General features: G+C 41.2%; 2 protein-coding genes across 2 annotated transcripts; both read right to left on the bottom strand.

Moving 5' to 3' along the window:
- Positions 1–4,661: 4,661 nt before the first annotated feature.
- LOC116219897 (type-2 ice-structuring protein-like) lies at positions 4,662–6,355 on the bottom strand. Its single transcript, XM_031564015.2, has 6 exons — positions 6,299–6,355; positions 6,093–6,183; positions 5,509–5,588; positions 5,279–5,404; positions 5,066–5,174; positions 4,662–4,729 (listed from the first exon to the last, which is right to left on the bottom strand). The coding sequence occupies exons 2-6, from the start codon at positions 6,148–6,150 to the stop codon at positions 4,662–4,664; spliced, it is 441 nt and encodes a 146-aa protein (XP_031419875.1). The 5' UTR covers positions 6,151–6,183; positions 6,299–6,355.
- Positions 6,356–16,139: 9,784 nt separating this feature from the next.
- LOC116219860 (type-2 ice-structuring protein) lies at positions 16,140–18,062 on the bottom strand. Its single transcript, XM_031563896.2, has 6 exons — positions 17,910–18,062; positions 17,703–17,793; positions 17,091–17,170; positions 16,861–16,986; positions 16,648–16,756; positions 16,140–16,321 (listed from the first exon to the last, which is right to left on the bottom strand). The coding sequence occupies exons 2-6, from the start codon at positions 17,758–17,760 to the stop codon at positions 16,251–16,253; spliced, it is 444 nt and encodes a 147-aa protein (XP_031419756.1). The 5' UTR covers positions 17,761–17,793; positions 17,910–18,062; the 3' UTR covers positions 16,140–16,250.
- Between the last annotated feature and the right edge of the window lie 1,074 nt (positions 18,063–19,136).

Genomic DNA, 19,136 nt, shown 5'->3' on the forward strand with positions numbered 1-19,136 from the left:
CCACTTGTGAACTGTTCGAGGTAATACAACCTGTTTGGAAGATTTTCACTTTCCCTGCTTCCCTCACAGACTCACGGCCACGCCCCTTTCCCAGCCTGTTAAGTTCCCCATTCTGTTTCACTCAGCTCCAATTAGCTCTGATCACCTGCCACCCTGCCACCAACCTTATAAGCTACACCTGTGCCCACAGCCCCTTCCTTTCACTCAGAGACACAAAGAACCTGAATGCTGTTGCATGTGCTCATCCTGTGTGCGTTATCTGAACAATGTAAGTGTGCTGGTGATTATTTCAATGGACTGAGCTTGATTTAGTTAGAGACGGAAGATGTGCATATAGAATTGCTTGCTACCTTAATTTGTTGCCTTAATGGAAATGCTCCTAAGTTTGTTTGCTTATGTATTGCCTGTGCAGGCTGAGACTATGTTGTACAGTTATTATTATGTGGCACATTGTATGATTTATCTTGTATTGTATGACTTGAGCGCACTTTGTATGCATGTAATATTTTGGAGCTGATTTGTATATCATTTCTCATTCCCTCCTAGAAACCACACACACCCAAGCCTTCCTCACACACCCAAGCCTTCCTCACACACCCAAGCCTTCCTCACACACCCAAGCCTTCCTCACACACCCAAGCCTTCCTCACACACACACGCCTTCCTCACACACACACACTGATGGAGATAATTTCCAAACACTGTTAATGACTTAAGAATATAATCAAGTGCCTTGTATTAATAATTACCTTATATGAATCATGTACTTATGTAAGCAGGAACATGGCTTTTCTGTGTTTCTGTGTGCCTCCTCCAGGTCGATGTTCTTGATGGCCACCACCTTCTGTTCTCACCGACACCCCCATTGGTCTCAAGCCAGCCACCCTGAACTCCTCAAACTCCTTTTCACAACCGATCTTGATGGTTGTCTGTCTTACTGTCAATGGCATGCTCGAAAGCCCTTGTGAATGATCTGTAAGTCAGAGGATCTCCTGCAAACGTTGGTATATCTCGGTGAGGTAATTGAGACAAACTCTGCTGTTTGATGAGCATCTCAGTGACTTCATTCTGGCGCTGTAGCACTTCAAACAGGCTGCCTGTAGAATAATCAGTGTGATCATGACGTTCAGGACGTGGAGTATTGCTGTCTGTGACAAGCCTTGATGATGGCTCTCTTCTATCTGAAGCACCAACTTGAACAGATGGCTTTGGATTGAAAGTAAGAGAGTACTTACCAGCTCCACAACGCACATAATCTGCCAAGGTTTTCTTGCCTACGTATCAGGGTTTCCACTCTAGATCTTGTAGTTGGCTTAAGGAAATCATCCACTGACTCATGAACATCTTCAAATTCTTCATACACCTTTAATTTGGCATCTGAAACAGCAAGCTCAATATCAATTTCCAATTGTTCCTTCTTTAACCTCAAGCGAGTTTCTTCCTGCTCTATTGCTTGTCTCTTTTTCATTGCTGCAGCTCTTGCCAAGAACGCTTCACGTTCTGCTTTAATTCTCAGCTTTGCAAAATTAGTGCTTGAAGTATGACTCACCACAGAATTAGCCTTGGATACACTATCATGTGGACTAACATCATCTTCCTCATCATGAGGGTCTTTCATGACTTTTGCAATCCAATTATTTACTTTTTCAATAAACCTCTTGAATTCTGAATATCTGTTCACAAAAGCATCTTGATCCACTTTGTTATCCTCTTCATCTATCAACTCACACAATTCTTCATTAATCATACGATCATGCGATCATACTCTCCTAAGTATCTTTCAAACATCAATAATGCTTCATCTTTAATGAATTTAACATTGTGTTCATTTTCCTTATATTGTTCCAAGTCATTTTCCTGTTTGGTTAACTGTGCCAACTTTCCCTTGCGTTCGCCTTTCAGCCTTTTCATTTTCTCCTCTACAGCTTTTCCCGTTAGATTTGGCGCCCTCTTGTGGTCAACACGCGTAACTCCGCTTTTAGCTGCCATGTCATTTACTTAAAAAAATCTTCACACACAAACTGTCACAATTCCTCGAATTATCCACAGCTTCTTACTCTTCTAGTGAATTCACAGACACTTGTGAAAAGAGTTAATGGATGTGTAGGATTCCTTGAATTAAAGATCAACGACTTTCTGAACAGAATATTGAGTGGATATCTAATTTCACTTTTAGACGATGCGCCAGCAGGTTAGCGTTAGCATCGCCAGGAGGCTAATAGAGTCAAAGAAAATGTCAGACCTGTTCCAGGGAAAGCTTCATTCAGCCGATGGGCTTGCACTGAAGGTACATCTACTTTTCTTATTGAATTGTTCTCCGATTCTATTTTTTGTGCCGTCTCGGTCTTCTTGCTTCGCTAGCAACTAGCTTAGCACAACTACTCTTCGCTAGCTCTTAACTAGCTTAGCCCAGTCGATTACCTCAGCGTTTTGGTGCCCTTGGCTTCACGAGCGAAGTATTTTGACTTGGGCTAGTCTTTTTACTTGGGCTAGTCTTTTTACTTGAGCACAGTCTTTTTACTTGGATGTGGGTGCAGCCTAGCTTAGCCCATTAGCTTAGGACCTCAAAGTTCTTTCTTACTCGACACCAAAGTTCAGAAACAAAAGTCTGTAATCCGAAATTCTTCTTTTGAAGGTTTACTTCAAATGATTTAAACAATAGGTACAGTATAAAATTAAGGATATTACTTTTCGAACAAGTTAACTGGCACTAGTGTAGGTAAAAAGACTGTGTTGCTCCAAGGTCCAATAGCTTCTGTCTGCTTATCAATATTCAATTACAATATTATTACAAAACTATTATTTCCACAGAAATGGCTTCAACAAGCGCTAACCACCACTGTCCCTGAGATGCATGTGATTTGGGAGACAGAGGAGTTGGTGACCTTCCTGCACCCTCGCCCCTGGACCCCAGGGACTACCGTGGTGACCCAGAAGACCACTGGATGGCCAAGTAGTCTCTTCCAGCTGCCTGAACGTGACTTCCTCAGCCTGCTATTGGTAGCACGAGTAGTGGGGGCTCTGCTACGCAAGCGCCTGGGTGTCAGGCGCTGTGCACTCCACATCAGTTCAAAGATATAGAAAATCAATAACAAGGTAGGTAACCTTTAAATATGTTAGTGCGAGTGTTATCTGGCAGATCTCTTTCTAGATGTAGTGGCGCGGTGGCTCAGTTGCTTGCACTGCTTGCACTGCAGCCTCACAGCAAGAAGGTCATGGGTTCGATTCCTGCATGGGGCGCTGTTGGCTCTGGGGGGCAGGTCCTCCCCAGACCTTCAGTGCTCAGGTGGGCTATCTCCTGGGCCTTTCTGCGTGGAGTTTGCATGTTCTCCCCGTCTTCACAAGGGGTTTCCTCCACTAAAAACCCCAACAGAAAAAACATTGTCGGTCCCTGACCAAGACAGACGGTTCATCTCACCTGGTCCCCGGGCGCTTAAAAAAGCTGCCCCTGGAGGAAAGACAGTCCGGGATGGGATAAATGCAGGAGCTAAATTCACAAACGACCTCAGGTGTGTGTCCTGTGTCGCCTCCATGTATTCACGTGTGGTGTGTAGCTTGTGCGATTAAAGTCTGACAATTATATTTAAGATCCTATAATAAATTCCTTTGAAGAACGTCGTATCCTAGTCGAATGGCTGATTGTGACATTGCATGGTATGCAATTCATATGCAACAGTAGGCCTAGGCTGTTCCCATCGCTTATTTTGTTATTCTGTTATATGTAAACTATCATTGAAACAATGTTTTGGTTGTACGTCATTCTCATGGACGTGGCCATCTGACTGTCACTTCTCAGAATGGCTTGAAAACCTCAAGATGAGTTATACTTCATGCACGGACCTAACAAGCAATGTTATTTGACTTTGTAGTTAAATCTGCATTATATATGCAATGGGTCTCTGACATGTAGGAACTGAAAAGTCACATCACATTTGGATGATGTATCAATAATGGTGTATCTAATTTTTTTACATACATGAGGTTTTAAGTGCAAGTTGCTTGCACTGCCGCCTCACAGCAAGAAGGTAATAGGTTCGATTCCCGTATGGGGCGCTGTTGGCTCTGGGGGGCAGGTCCTCCCCAGAGTGCACAGTGCTCAGTTCTCCCAAATCTCCCGGGCCTTTCTGTGTGGAGTTTGCTTGTTCTCTGCGTGTTCACAAGGGGTTTCCTCCACTAAGGACCCCAACAGAAAAAACATGCAAAATAACAGAACACATGTCCATCCCTGACCAAAGATGGACAGTTCACTTCACTTGGTCCCCGGGCGCTACAAGCTGCCCACTGCTCCTAGGGGGTCCTTGAGGAAGGACGGTCCAGGATGGGAAAAAGCAGAAAATAAATTCACCGCGACCTCAGGCCTACCTCCGTGTTTGTGTGTGTGTGGTTGTCCTGTGTCGCCTCCATATATGCACGTGTGTGTTCCAGTGTGTCGTGTGTGCCATTAAAAACCTGACAAATGTCTTAATTATTATATGTTGCCGTAATGCAGAGTGTGCACTCGAAGGAAGGTAGATGAACAGTAGACTTCTGACAGACTCACAGCCCAGTTTGTTTCAGCCTTTTATTTGACTTGATACATGAAAAACACAGAAGAGTATGCAAACATGCACACAATCACGTGATTGACGGTGGTGGATGCCTCTGTGTCAGCTCAGGAATCATTACAGTGGCTTGGCGCAGATTGATGAATGAAGATGCAGACAAGGTGTGTCATTCCAGCATTTTCCAACTGTAAACATCAAAAACACAGAAGTCAGGCAATTCTACACCAACCAAAACCTGAACGAGGCCACACTCACATCACTACTCACAGACAAAGACAAAAGACAAAAGCTACGTATGAACTGAGGAACCAAAGCGATTCAAATGTGAAATGCAGAAAGTATTGATCTCAAGATCAACCTCAAGACAATTCGTTTTTACTCTAAACAAAGCCATGCGTATTATTTACTTCTGATTTTAACTGACAAAAATTCCATTAACTTACAAAATGTACTGAAACAACACTACTGCCTTCAGTCATTTAATAGTATGCTCTTAAGCAAAATAATGACTTGTGACTTACTTCCAACATTCATCTGTATACAGCACTCAGTTAAGGTAGTATCAGGTTGTGCAGCGCACCAGTCAGCATAATCCATACTTGTACTATCCATCCAAAACCAACGGGTTGACTAAAAAATAGAAAAGAAAGAGTATATGTATAATAAAATAGTGTATAATATAAATCATTCTCATTCTATCAGTACCATCAAAACCTTGTGTAGTGAAATATTACCACTTGGCAATCTGTGCCTCCAATCCATGATGGTATTAAGTCTGCAGTTGTCAGCTCCTTAACCAACGTAGACTCTTCAAGGCTGTGTATGGATGCAAGGTTTGCCCCCTCCTTCATACAGCTTTCCTACAGTGGAGATGTGCAGTGTCAGACGAAGATGTCAAATAACCAAAAATTCAAGTCAATACCACCAGAACAGTTTAAAAGCAATCTGAATCCATTCTGATTACCTGAGCGTCAGCCCAATTCAATTGTAATGGATTAAAAAGGAAACAGCGACCATTGTACATCTTCCAATCAGTGGGACATGCTTTGTTTGTGTCTTCTGAGGACAAACAGAGAAGAATGGTTAACATGTCTGATCGCAGGAAGAGCAAGAGTGTTTAATCCTTTCATTTGTTTAACTGAAAGAGGTGTGAATCACAATTAATCACATTTGTTTTGCCTATATGAATGTGTACAGGATTGTTTTGTTGTGTTTTGCTTTTCTGTAAAGTTTTTGCTTACAACTACACAAAGCATGAAGACAGTACTGCCAACTGAATGTAACAAATGAATGAGTTGATCTCTCCTGCTTTAGCTGACAAGTTGTCTGTCTCTCTCTCTTTGACTATTTTACATGCTATTTCCACTGAAATTATAGATTTATATGGCATAATATATTTTTATATTGTAAAACAGAGGCAAAAAAAGTCATTCAAATCTTTACTCAATTTTGAACAAATTTCTAGTTTAGTGTGTTTTGTCTTTGTAATTAAGAATTTATGTTTTTGTTGTGTTAAATTACATTACATTACAATTACAAATGACTCACCGTCACCAGCCCTAGTCAGAGCCACCATGGCACAAACAAGTAGAGACACAGCCAGCATCCTGGTAGTGGAGATGACTTTAACCTTGATAACCTTCAACAAGAAAATACAGAGTGAGAAATAATCAGTGCAGGGGAGACATGGTGACTGTGGTGCTCCACAGGATGAAGAACACAAGACGATGAGAAAAAAGAGGCTGAGAGCAAACCTGCTGGAAAAATATCTTCTTTTCTGTCTGCACAATTTCAGCCTGTTGCCTCTGCCTTTCTGTGTGGTACTGCTGGACAAGAGAAAGACTGGCTTTAGTATACAGTTACTTAAATTTCACAATATTAGTATTCATTCAATAACATTCATTGGTTTTTGTTGTGGACACTGTTATCAGTTTGAATCCTGTCAACACATCAAAGGGCACCACATTGCACACCGTGGGTAAATAATTTCTAGGAGTAGATTTCTGGAAGCTTTTATCCAAGCAATAACGGCAAAGGCTATTTACAGACATTATAATGATTCATGATTATATGATTGAAACACATACATTATATCTGAACCTGATCATATTGCAAATTAGTAGTGGTTAAATAATAATGATAATATCTGATGATTCTTGATAACATTGTTTAACTTTTTACACAGGAATTTAAAATTGTATATCCATTGCTAGAGACAGTGGCCTGCTTTTGAGTTTAAGGCTGTTTTGAGTGTTTTGCTACATGTCTTACATTACTATGACATTTTGCCTGTTTGCTACCTTAAAAAAATGTGACACAATAGAATGGTCTCAGAGTATGCATCCTACTGGGTCACATCAAAATGGAAATTTTTACTTGATGATGGCGCTAGATGAAAAGTTAAGGGATCACCAAAGTTATTAATTATCATCCTGGGGGGAGTGTAAATGTACAAAATGTCATGGCAATCCATCTAATAGTTCTGATATCTGACATTTCACTCAAAACCACAAGCATGAGGAAAAGTCAGGGAATCCTCAAAGTGATTATCCTCTGGGCTTAAATGTTATTGAAATCCTAAATGGGTCGGAGTGACTTTAGGCTGAATGAGGTCTGAATTAGGTTGGAATTTGAAATATTTGAACGACTCTCCTGGAACCCTGCGGACACAGGATTCCAGTTGCAGTTCAACTGGTAGAATCTTTACCGCACATGAATATGAGGTGCACATGATTTGTTGTGGTCATTTTTGGTGCAGACTCAGTTTCTGTGGATTGCGTGACTGAGGCTGGAGCAGATCCTTCAGAGCATGTTGCAGGAAGCCTTCCCAGGCAGGCAGTCCTATGGGTCAGATTTCGCTCGAAAAGGTCTAGGACAGTGAAGAGATGACAGGAAATGAGGAAAGGGTTGGGTTATGCTCGATCAGAACTAAAAATATAAAGTCTTTCTAATTGTTCTGTGCGACCACACTGAAAGCCAGCTGTGATAGGGGGGAGACGTGATAATCATTCAAATATGGGGATAACGGTGCACATTTTCAGACAGTCTCTCCTAGAAGGCATTCACAGTGTTGCACTGGGTTTTTCACATGAAAAGAGAGAAGTTCCAACCCGGGCTCATTTCTCACCTTCACACAGCTGGCCAATCACTGTGTAAAGTATGTGTGACCGAATTGTCGGTTTCAGAACGTTACAGAAATTTTAATCCAATGTCGGACCATCGGGGAAGGAGGTTTCCGAAGCTCTCTGACCATCCGACAAACACTTAAGAAGGAGCATGCTGGCAGTTTAAGGCCTCTGGTGGTGAGATGTACGGTTGGAAGTGGAGATGAGCCACACAGAGAATGGTAAAAAAGGCCAGTTCATGAACGTTGAACCGATTTACAGTAATTGGATTCATGAGATGAAGTGAGGAGAGACTGAACCAGAGTGAACGGCTCCAACAAACCTGTTAATTTGTATGTTAACTTGATGGTCTAACATGACAAGACCTGCTTTCTTCTTCCTCTTCCTATTTCTGCCTTTTAATACAACCAGCAGAGTAGCAATAGAAATTCAGGGCTGCAGTATTCAAATTAAATAAGCAAAGCAAAATGGAATTTAATTTGCTATTTGGATGCTCATGATATAAAACCAAAATGTGACACTGTTACCTCATCAGAACCTCCACAGAGCGTTCAGAGTCTAATCAAATACCAGTTGACCAGGGGCCCGTTCGTCGTAGGGTTGAAGCTAAGTTAATCAATTGGCCTTTTAGCCCGTTAAAATTAGCGAGCTGATTGAGAACAGCAAATATCGGTTCGTTAACGGCTGATCCGCATCCAAATCATGTGGTTAATTTCAACCAGGCTAAACTTATCATGGCATTTGCGCGTGCACGTCCTCCAAAAGGTCGATCACCAAAACCATGATTTTCTAACGGTATAATGGTTCTAAACTCAAAGAAAAGGGCTCTTTTTTTCTCCGCTGGCGAGTAGGAGATGAACATGAACGCTTATGAAGAATACAAGACCATAATCATGGCAAAATTCAACACCACCACCGCTGTGAGAGCAAGGTGTGTTGGGATGTTTATAGGGTGATATCTATGTATAAATACCTGACTGCAAGTGTCAACTGGTACAGAGGTTTCCTCTACCGGTTCGAATCTGCAAGGTTGCTAGTTCAAATCCCCTCACCTTCTTCTTCGATGTAGTTTTACATTTCCTTGTAAGTCGCTTTGAATAAAAGCGTCTGTTAAATGACTAAATGTATTAATAACAAATGCAATAAATTGAAGCAGTGAAAATAAATTGTCTGTATTTCTCTCTATTCTTATCATGAGTCCACCATAATCATTTTCTACAATAATGATATGCTATGGTGTACTAATAACACTCATATAATTATGAGTGCTTTGTTTTCCGCATCACCGACACTACAAAAATGTACCACTCGCAAAAAAGCGCAAGACAGTCAATGTTCGACTGTGGTGTTTGCAATAAATGACTCGAGAAGGTCTTGTAAATGAATTATTCCTTGTCGGCTGAATCGGTAGCGCTCATACAAGAACTCATCATAATGGAATAATGGATCTTGGCGATCGCAAAGAACTCTATCCCTAACTAACTAACTATCTAATATCAGTCCTTGGTCAATAGGATCCCTCCTTTTTCCAGGGGTGTGGCAAGCTTATCCAGCTACACTTAAGTTAGCCTGCGCTGGAGCAGGTTAGTGCTAATTGATATGTTACTATGGTGATTTATCGAAAGTTGCTTCCACGAACCAAAAAGAGGGGCGGTTTTTATCTTAGCCTGGAAATTAGCTCGCTAAACCGCTTAGCGAGCTACGACGAATACCCCCCTGGGCACCACATTGCACACCGTGGGTAAATATTAGGAGTAAATTCCTTGGCAGCTTTTACCTGAGCATCAAAGGGAAAGGCTATTTACAGAGACTATAATAATTAATGATTATATGATTGAAACACATACATCATCATCATCATCATTTATTCAGGGTGAATTGACTGAGCACAGGGCTCTTTTGCAGCAATGCCCTGATTGAGGGTATAATACAGATGAACAATAAATAAACAAACCATAACAAAACAAAACAGACAAAATAAATAAACAAAACACATTAAAAAACTCCGAAATTAAGTATAAAAAAAATAACATGAAGTAAAAAAAATAAACAAAAATCTGAATTATTTAAAACAACAGCACTGAGGCACATCCTTAGCATCTAAAAGGCTCTTGAATTGGTTGACAGACAAATACTGGGCTAGTTTCAAGTCCTCTTGAACAGTGTTCCATTTATGGGCAGCAAAGAACTTAAAAGCTATTTTACCTATATTAGTTTTGATAAGGGGGATTTCAAGGGAGACGAGGCTCTGTGACCGTGTGTTATGACAGATGGATTTTAATTTTAAAAGTGACGAATAGCACTATGGTATACAGAGTCCAGGAGTTTTAAGGCAGAGGGTGCAGCATACATGTAAACAATGTCACCATAGTCAAGTACTGACAAAATTGTTGAATGCACTATTGCCATTCGGTTTTCAAAAGTAAAACAAGATATAATTCTATAAAGAGAGCCCAGTTTAATTTGAACCTTCTTAGCTAGATCAAGATAATTAGATTTAAATGACAGCTTATCATCTAGCCAGATAATAGAGTGGTCTCAGAGTATGTATTTCACTTGGTCAAATCAAAATGGAAATTTTGACTTGATGATGATTTAATTGATTTAATTTCTGTGTGGGTGCTCATGATATAAAACCAAAGTGTGACATTGTTACCTCATCAGTACCTCCACAGAGTGTTCAGTCTAATCAAATTCCAGTTGACCTGCCAATTTGAGAGAGAAGGTGTTAAGATCCCTGCGATCTAAGAGACATTTTTCATTGTGATCGCTCTGTGTGTTGTGTTATGCCACGTGTTTCCCCCTGTTTGTTTATTTCGTCATGTGTTTGTTGTGGTTGTGTGGTCAGGCCATGTGCTACGGTCATTATCCGGAGACTCCACCCTCTGCTGTTTCCCGGCTTTTTTCCCGGCCTTTTGGTATCTCATCTGTTCCCCATCATATCGCTGATTGTTTGCCTGAATTAGTTTCACCTGTGTATTATCTCTGTTCCCCCTTCTATATATTGAGCTGTCCTTCTGTAGTCCGCTGTCAGATCGTAATTCATTGTCTGTGAGAATCTATGCCTGAATCCTGCATTTTTTCGAGTACCTGGTATCGTATACGTTTTTCTGATTTTTGATCTTCTGTGTTTTGCATTTGGAGTTTTGTTAGCCTGTTATCACTTTGGACTTTCTGATTTTGCTCTACTGTGTTTTTTCCCTTTTGGAATTCTGTTTTTGCCTTTTTGGATTTTTGCAACCTGGTCTGTGATTGGGTCCTTACTGTGAGAAAGCTTAACAGAAGGTTGGCCTCTTGATCAGAAAGTATTGACTGTCTGTATCTTTATTTATACAACCTCAAGCAGCAGAGAAGGAATACAGCAAATACATTTTAGTTTGCACAATTTAGTCCGACTCAATGTTGACCATGACAATCCATGCCTTTTTCATGTTGATTGGCAGTATTCACGCTTAGAACTCTTCCTGGAAAAGTTCCTCCTGCATGAAACGTAAAAGCTGTTGTCTCACCAACTATTGGATATGTTAAAAGGGGACACTGGGTGTACCAAATTACATGGAAATATATCAAGGGGGTCAAGTTTATTAGGGGACAGGGCAGAATAGGCTACCTGCAACATTCTGAAAATTACTATTCAGTATTCAGCCCTCTTTTAAGTCCCTTACAACGCGATAAAATAGCCTTCGATGTAAAATACCTTTGAGAGAAAAGACTTACTCCTTGCCCAAATGTTTTGGGGAAAATGGTCTTATCTTTTCTCATTTCAGATCTTTTTTTCAGTGTAACGTTGTATGGCATGTGACATGACCGCCTTTGGGCAAGAATGGGTTGCCAACATAGCTTGAGGGGCGTAAACCTCCTTTTATAATGAAAACATAAATGCCATAAATCATTTGCTAAATAAACTAAGATCGAATTTACAGTTATATAGATTCAATAGTAGCATAAGAGGGACGGTAGAACGGCAGTTCTCAGTGATCTGATCAGGTCAGGTAGTGCAGAAAAAGGGAATGATAAAGCAGTACGAGTGACAAATATCACCTCTGTATCAACTTTCTCCTGATGCTAACGCGATTCCACAGGTCTCTAGCACTCTTTGTAATGGTGGAGCCAAAAGGCAAACGGAGGTTTCTGAACGGTTTTATTGTTTAGCTCCCTTTTACACGAAAATGCTTTCAATACAAAACACTGGTTAACTTAAGCAGTGGCACCCAAATCGGGCACAAATATGGCGGCAGCCTTTTCGGAGGTGACGTCTTTGGAACCCATGAGTGATGGAATTGAAACAGTTTGACACTGTCAGAGACTTGCATACATCTTCTATATGATATTTACAAGACTTTTACATAGGTAGGTCTAGGCTGTTCTGCTCGCCACGTATTTGTTGGCTGGGTCAGTGGAGGTTATAATCACCTCTCCCTAGGATCTAGGGTCAAGTGATCGACGCTCAGGGCGTCAGAGCGGATCCAAATAAAAGCTGTTGCTGCCATGGAGGAGCGGGGTGAGACGTTTCCTGGGCATGGTGAACCACCTGGGTAAATACATACCTCTGCTGGCAGAGAAGACACAGCCACTGCGAGATCTTCTGTGAGTAAAAAATATGTGGACATGGGGACAACCCCAGCAACAGGCGCTTGACAGCATCAAAGGAGAGCTCAGTAGCCCACCTGTCATGGCGCTGTACAACACACAGGCATATACAGTTGTGTCTGCCGACTCATTCTCGTACGCCTTGGGAGCTGTCCTGCTACAGAAACAAGAAGACCACACACTGAAACCAGTAGCATATGCTTCACGTGCTCTCAGTGACACAGAAAGAAGATATGTCCAGATCGAGAAAGAGGCCCTAGCAGTCACATGGGCATGCAAACGTTTCTCAGACTTTCTGGTCGGCATAGACTTCCACATAGAAACCGACCACTAACCACTTGTGCTGTTGTGAGGGGTAAAAGACCTGGACAAACTTCCCCCAAGAATCCAGAGACTGCGCATGAGACGGATGCGATATCGCTACACAATTGTGCATGTGCCTGGAAAACTCATGGCCACTGCAGACGTCCTGTCGAGACCTCCCCAGAAAGGAGAGCCTGATACTCACCTGGAAACGCAGCTGAACCTGTATGTCAACATGATCCTGTCCAGCTTGCCAGCCACAGAGACAAGACTACAGGAAATAAAAGAACACCAAGACAGAGACGAGGTGATACAGGAAGTGAAAAAGTACTGCCATGAAGGTTGCCCTGACAGATGTAGAATAGATGGGAGAATTAGTCAGTATGCACCGTTTGCGGGAGAGCTAACAGTGGAAAAAGGCCTGTTACTGAGAAATAAAAGACTTGTCATACCCAAAACATTACAGGCAGACATAATGGAGAAACTGCATGCAGGCCATCTCGGCATAGTCAAGTGCCGGGAACGAGCCAGACAGTCAGTCAGCACCCAGCTCAAGAACCTGGTAGAACATTGAGATAGTCAAACTGTCCAGCACTACTTCAGCAGCAGTCATAGAGCATCTCAAATCTATCTTTGCCAGACACGGGATCCCCAGTAAGAACGGACAATGGTCCCTAGTTTTCATCTGATCTTTTTTGTCAGTTTGCAAAAGGCTGGTCATTTCAACACATCACATCAAGCCCAAGATTCCCTCAGAGTAGCGGGGAAGCAGAACGAGCAGTGAGAACCATCAAACACATGCTGAAGAGGGAGTCTGACCCATATCTAGCACTCATGACCTACCGAGCCACCCCTTTATCCAATGGTCATAGTCCACCTGAACTGCTGATGGGTAGACGCCTTAGAACCACACTGCCCGTAGTACCATCTTCTCTCCGACCCAGATGGACTAATCTGTAACAACTGAGACAGAAGGAGCAAGAAAGCAAAAAGAGACAGCAGCGTGACTTCAACAGACGACACAGAGCTCACCATCTGCCTGGGCTCAACACTGGCGATCATGTCTGGGTGTCAGACACCAAGGAAAGAGGGACAGTGCTGAATGCTGCCCACACACCGAGGTCTTACCTGGTGGAGACCCCCAGCGGAGTTCTTCGCCGTAATCGACGGCATCTCGTCAACACACCTGTTGCCCCAGGTGTAGTGGAATGTCAGGCCACTAGGGTGCGCTTGACCATTGAGTAATGACTGATGTACGAAGCTGGATATAGTTAATAAAGTACGTGTGCTGCTGAAGAATACACGCCGTCGTTGCTGTCTGGTCTAACAGAGCCAGTTCACATCATACCATTGTACACCAGGAGAGCCTGAGGACTCGCCTGATGCTCCACCGGACACTGCTGCCGCGGAACCACTGCCAGCAGTGCACAATTCTGCTGAACAGGAACACTTGCAGCCCAGCAGTCCTGGTCAGAAAAGATACCCGGCAAGAGAGAGAAGAGTGCCAGGGCACCTGAGAGACTTTGTTACTAGTTAGAGTAGTCCAAGGACTGAGCAGTCTACCTCACCTTCATAGTTAGTTGTGTGATGTTGAGTGTTTTGTGTGTGACAGATTTTGTGAAGTTCGAGTAATCTCTGTTGAGAATATTCAGTTGTAAGAAAAGGACATCACAAATATAGAGTATTACATTGAAGAAATAGTAGAATGAGTTTTATAACGAGTTGACAGTAAAACAAAGAAATATTGATACCTAAGTGAAATGTTTATTACAGAACTAAGAAAGGGGGATGTTATGTTAGTGAATGAATGCTGCCCTCTACAGGCTGTAGAGTTCAGGAGTTGTGTGATGTACTGATGAACACGTTACAGTAAAGCTCCAGTCATCTGTACCAACCCGGTGTTGTCTCGTCCTACTTTAGTTGTAGGGTCTACACCTAATAACACAACAGTGAGCTGTTGGCTGTCATTTCTCGGAGTGTTAGAAAGACTTATCAAAGTGTGATATTGAATGTACCAGGTTTGTGAATTGGCCACTTCTGTAATTAAGAGTTGATTCATTTACAAATAATCTATTCAAGTCAATCAGACAAAGCTACAATGTTCAAAATGTCCAAAACATTCATAGCTATCTAACAGACGGGAAAAAAGTTTGAGAACTACTGCTCTAGGTGAAGAACACTGCAGCACAGCACGCTAGATTCCAATTAATGTATACCAGTCTCGCACTTCTGTATGTATATGGTAGCTAGTGTTTCTATGCGCGTACAGTGAAAACTTGTTAATTCTATACATTGTGTCGCTCAACTGAGTTGTCCAAACAAAAACTTGAATCTTTACTGGCCCCTTTTCCCCCGCAGTACCGGCGCCATCTGGCGTTCTTGGAAGTATTGGCATTACAATTTCTCCTCTATCTTACTTCCGTGTACCACGGATAGAGTATGTGTATTGGCAGCTAACCTCATATCAATAGTTGGTTAGTGATTGATGGAATTGACCTAGTTTGACACTGTCAGAGACTTGCATACATTTTTTGATATGATATTAACAAGACTTTTACATAGGTCAATATTTGTAAATGAGTAAAAAGGATTACCAGATAACCCATTGAATTAGTTTAAGGTTTTAATGTGGGGTAGATTCACACATAGTTTACAAGGTGACGGTTGAGATTTCAAATAAGAGGGTGTGACCCCAGTTGATCCAAGGGAAAAATGGGTGGGTATTAAGTTCAGTATAAGCCTTCTGATTTGATTGGGGTCAGACGGGAGGTCAGGTTTAATTGTTGGAATAGTCAACCAAACAGGGTAAAGGTGGGGGGTGTTGGGTAACCTTTAAATATGTTAACGCGAGTGTTATCTGGCAGATCTCTTTCTAGATCTAGTTTAAGATCCTATAATAAATTCCTTAGAAGAACGTCGTATCCTAGTCGAATGGCTGATTGTGACATTGCATGGTATGCAATTCAGATGCAACAGTAGGTCTAGGCTGTTCCCATCGCTTATTTTGTTATTCTGTTGTATGTAAACTATCATTGAAACAATGTTTTGGTTGTACGTCATTCTCATGGACGTGGCCATCTGACTGTCACTTCTCAGAATGGCTTGAAAACCTCAAGATTTTTATTTTTTTCCTAGAAGCACAGTAACTTCTGCTTACATGTTCTCTTTAAAACAGTGAACAACTCATAGCCTATTCCAGCATGCTGATGTCCTTCAGTTAAGCCTTTTTATCCTTTCCCTTAATTCAGTTTCTTGTTCAGGACTGACATTACACAGTTATTGCACATTGTACAATACCCCATAAACTGGCATTTTTCATTATACAACGTGAACATCAGAATATGAGTTATACTTCATGCACGGACCTAACAAGCAATGTTATTTGACTTTGTAGTTAAATCTGCGTTACATAAGTAACCTTGTCTCTGACATGTAGGAACAGAAAAGTCACATCACATTTGGATGATGTATCAATAATGGTGTATCTAATTTTTTTGCATATATGTTGCCGTAATGCAGAGTGTGCACTCGAAGGAAGGTAGATGAACAGTAGACTTCTGACAGACTCACAGCCCAGTTCGTTTCAGCCTTTTATTTGACTTGATACATGAAATACACAGAAGAGTATGCAAACATACACACAATCACGTGATTGACGGTGGTGGATGCCTCTGTGTCAGCTCAGGAATCATTTCACTGGCTTGGCGCAGATTGATGAATGAAGATGCGTACAAGGTGTGTCATTCCAGCATTTTCCAACTGTAAACATCAAAAACACAGAAGTCAGGCAATTCTACACCAACCAAAACCTGAACGAGGCCACACTCACATCACTACTCACAGACAAAGACAAAAGACAAAAGCTACGTATGAACTGAGGAACCAAAGCGATTCAAATGTGAAATGCAATCTCAAGATCAACCTGAAGACAATTCGATTTTACTCTAAACAAAGCCATGTGTATTATTTACTTCTGATTTTAACTGACAAAAATGCCATTAACTTACAAAATGTACAGAAACAACACTACTGCCTTCAGTCATTTAATAGTATGCTCTTAAGCAAAATAATGAGTTGTGACTTACTTCCAACATTCATCTGTATGCAGCACTCAGTTAAGGTAGTATCAGGTTGTGCAGCGCACCAGTCAGCATAATCCATACTTGTGCTATCCATCCAAAACCAACGGGTTGACTAAAAAACAGAAAAGAAAGAGTATAAGTATAATAAAATAGTGTATAATATAAATCATTCTCATTCTATCAGTACCATCAAAACCTTGTGTAGTGAAATATTACCACTTGGCAATCTGTGCCTCCAATCCATGATGGTATTAAGTCTGCACTTGTCAGCTCCTTAATAAACGTAGACTCTTCAAGGCTGTGAATGGATGCAAGGTTTGCCCCCTCCTTCATACAGCTTTCCTACAGTGGAGATGTGCCGTGTCAGACGAAGATGTCAAATAACCGAGCATGCAAGTCAATACCACCAGAACAGTTTCAAAACAATCTGAATCCATTCTGATTACCTGAGCGTCAGCCCAATGCAATTGTAATGGATTAAAAAGGAAACAGCGACCATTGAACATCTTCCAATCAGTGGGACATTCTGAGGACAAACAGAGAAGAATGGGTAACACGTCTGATCGCAGGAAGAGCAAGAGTGTTTAATCCTTTCATTTGTTTAACTGAAAGAGGTGTGAATCACAATTAATCACATTTGTTGTGCCTATTTGAATGTGTACAGGATTGTTTTGTTGTGTTTTGCTTTTCTTTAAAGCACATCGTATTTTCATTAGAATTAAATGTGCATGAAGTTCTTGCTTACAACTACACAAAGCATGAAGACAGTTCTGCCAACTGAATGATACAAATGAATGAGTTGATCTCTCCTGCTTTAGCTGACAAGTTGTCTGTCTCTCTCTTTGACTATTTTACATGCTATTTCCACTGAAATTATAGAATTATATGGCATAATATATTTTTATATTGTAAAACAGAGGCAAAAAAGTAATATTCAAATCTTAACTCAATTTTGAACACATTTCTAGCTTAGTGTGTTTTGTCTTTGTAATGCAGAATTGATTATCTTGGTTTTTGTTGCGTTAAATTACATTACATTGCAATTACAAATTACTCACCGTCAGCAGCCCTAGTCAGAGCCACCATGGCACAAACAAGTAGAGACACAGCCAGCATCCTGGTAGTGGAGATGACTTTAACCTTGATAACCTTCAACAAGAAAATACAGAGTGAGAAATAATCAGTGCAGGGGAGACATGGTGACTGTGGTGCTCCACAGGATGAAGAACACAAGACGATGAGAAAAAAAGAGGCTGAGAGCAAACCTGCTGGAAAAATATCTTCTCTTCTGTCTGCACAAGTTGCCTGGTACTGCTGGACGAGAGAAAGACCAGCTTTTATATACAGTTACTTAAATTTCACAATATTAGTATTCATTCAATAACATTCATTGGTTTTTGTTGTGGACACTGTTATCAGTTTGAATCCTGTCAACACATCAAAGGGCACCATATTGCACACTGTGGGTAAATATTTGCTAGGAGTACATTTCTGGAAGCTTTTATCCAGGCAAAAGACAATTTACAGAGACTATAATGATTCATGATTATATGATAAATTCTATCTGAACCTGATCATATTGCAAATTAGTAGTGGTTAAATAATAATGATATCTGGTGATTCCTTATAACATTGTTTAACTTTTTACACAGGAATTTAAAATTGTATATCCATTGCTAGAGACAGTGGCCTGCTTTTGAGTTTAAGGCTGTTTTGAGTGTTTTGCTACATGTCTTACATTACTATGACATTTTGCCTGTTTTCTACCTTAAAAAAATGTGACACAATAGAGTGGTCTCAGTGTATGCATCTCACTGGGTCACATCAAAATGGAAATGTTTACTTGATGATGGCGCTAGATGAAAGGTTAAGGGATCACCAAAGTTAATAATTATCATCCTGGGGGGAGTGTAAATGTACAAAATGTCATGGCAATCCATCTAATAGTTCTGACATCTGACATTTCACTCAAAACCACAAGCATGAGGAAAAGTCAGGGAATCCTCAAAGTGATTATCCTCTGGGCTTAAATGTTATGGAAATCCATCTAGGAGCAGAAGAGGGCTGGAAATATTCACCCAAATAGGTCGGAGTGACTTTAGGCTGAATGAGGTCTGAATTAGGTTGGAATAACATTTTATCTAAACATGAGCAAAGCAATATTTGAAATATTTGAACGACTCTCCTGGAACCCTGTGGCCACAGGATTCCAGTTGCAGTTCAACTGGTAGAATCTTTACCGCACATGAATATGAGGTGCACATGATTTGTTGTGGTATGGTGCAGACTCAGTTTCTGTGGATTGCGTGACTGAGGCTGGAGCAGATCCTTCAGAGCATGTTGCAGGAGGCCTTCCCAGGCAGGCAGTCCTATGGGTGGGATTTTGCTCGAAAAGGACTGGGACAGTGAAGAGATGACAGGAAATGAGGAAAGGGTTGAATATGAACCAGGGATGCTGCAGTTCATGGTCAGCTCCTTAAGGGTTGGGTTAT

This window comes from Clupea harengus, chromosome 26 (assembly GCF_900700415.2).
Source record: "Clupea harengus chromosome 26, Ch_v2.0.2, whole genome shotgun sequence".
In the NCBI taxonomy this organism is placed as follows: Eukaryota; Metazoa; Chordata; class Actinopteri; order Clupeiformes; family Clupeidae; genus Clupea; species Clupea harengus.

What these genes read in the sequence shown, in the direction of transcription:
- LOC116219860 (XM_031563896.2), bottom strand. Translation starts at nt 17,760, where the DNA reads ATGCTGGCTGTGTCTCTACTTGTTTGTGCCATGGTGGCTCTGACTAGG. An exon ending in TGCATTGGGCTGACGCTCAG is followed by an intron (nt 16,987 to 17,090) that starts GTAATCAGAATG and finishes TCTCCACTGTAG; the next exon opens with GAAAGCTGTATGAAGGAGGG. An exon ending in GAGGCACAGATTGCCAAGTG is followed by an intron (nt 16,757 to 16,860) that starts GTAATATTTCAC and finishes TCTGTTTTTTAG; the next exon opens with TCAACCCGTTGGTTTTGGAT.
- LOC116219897 (XM_031564015.2), bottom strand. Translation starts at nt 6,150, where the DNA reads ATGCTGGCTGTGTCTCTACTTGTTTGTGCCATGGTGGCTCTGACTAGG. An exon ending in TCTGACTAGGGCTGGTGACG is followed by an intron (nt 5,589 to 6,092) that starts GTGAGTCATTTG and finishes ACACAAACAAAG; the next exon opens with CATGTCCCACTGATTGGAAG. An exon ending in GAGGCACAGATTGCCAAGTG is followed by an intron (nt 5,175 to 5,278) that starts GTAATATTTCAC and finishes TCTATTTTTTAG; the next exon opens with TCAACCCGTTGGTTTTGGAT.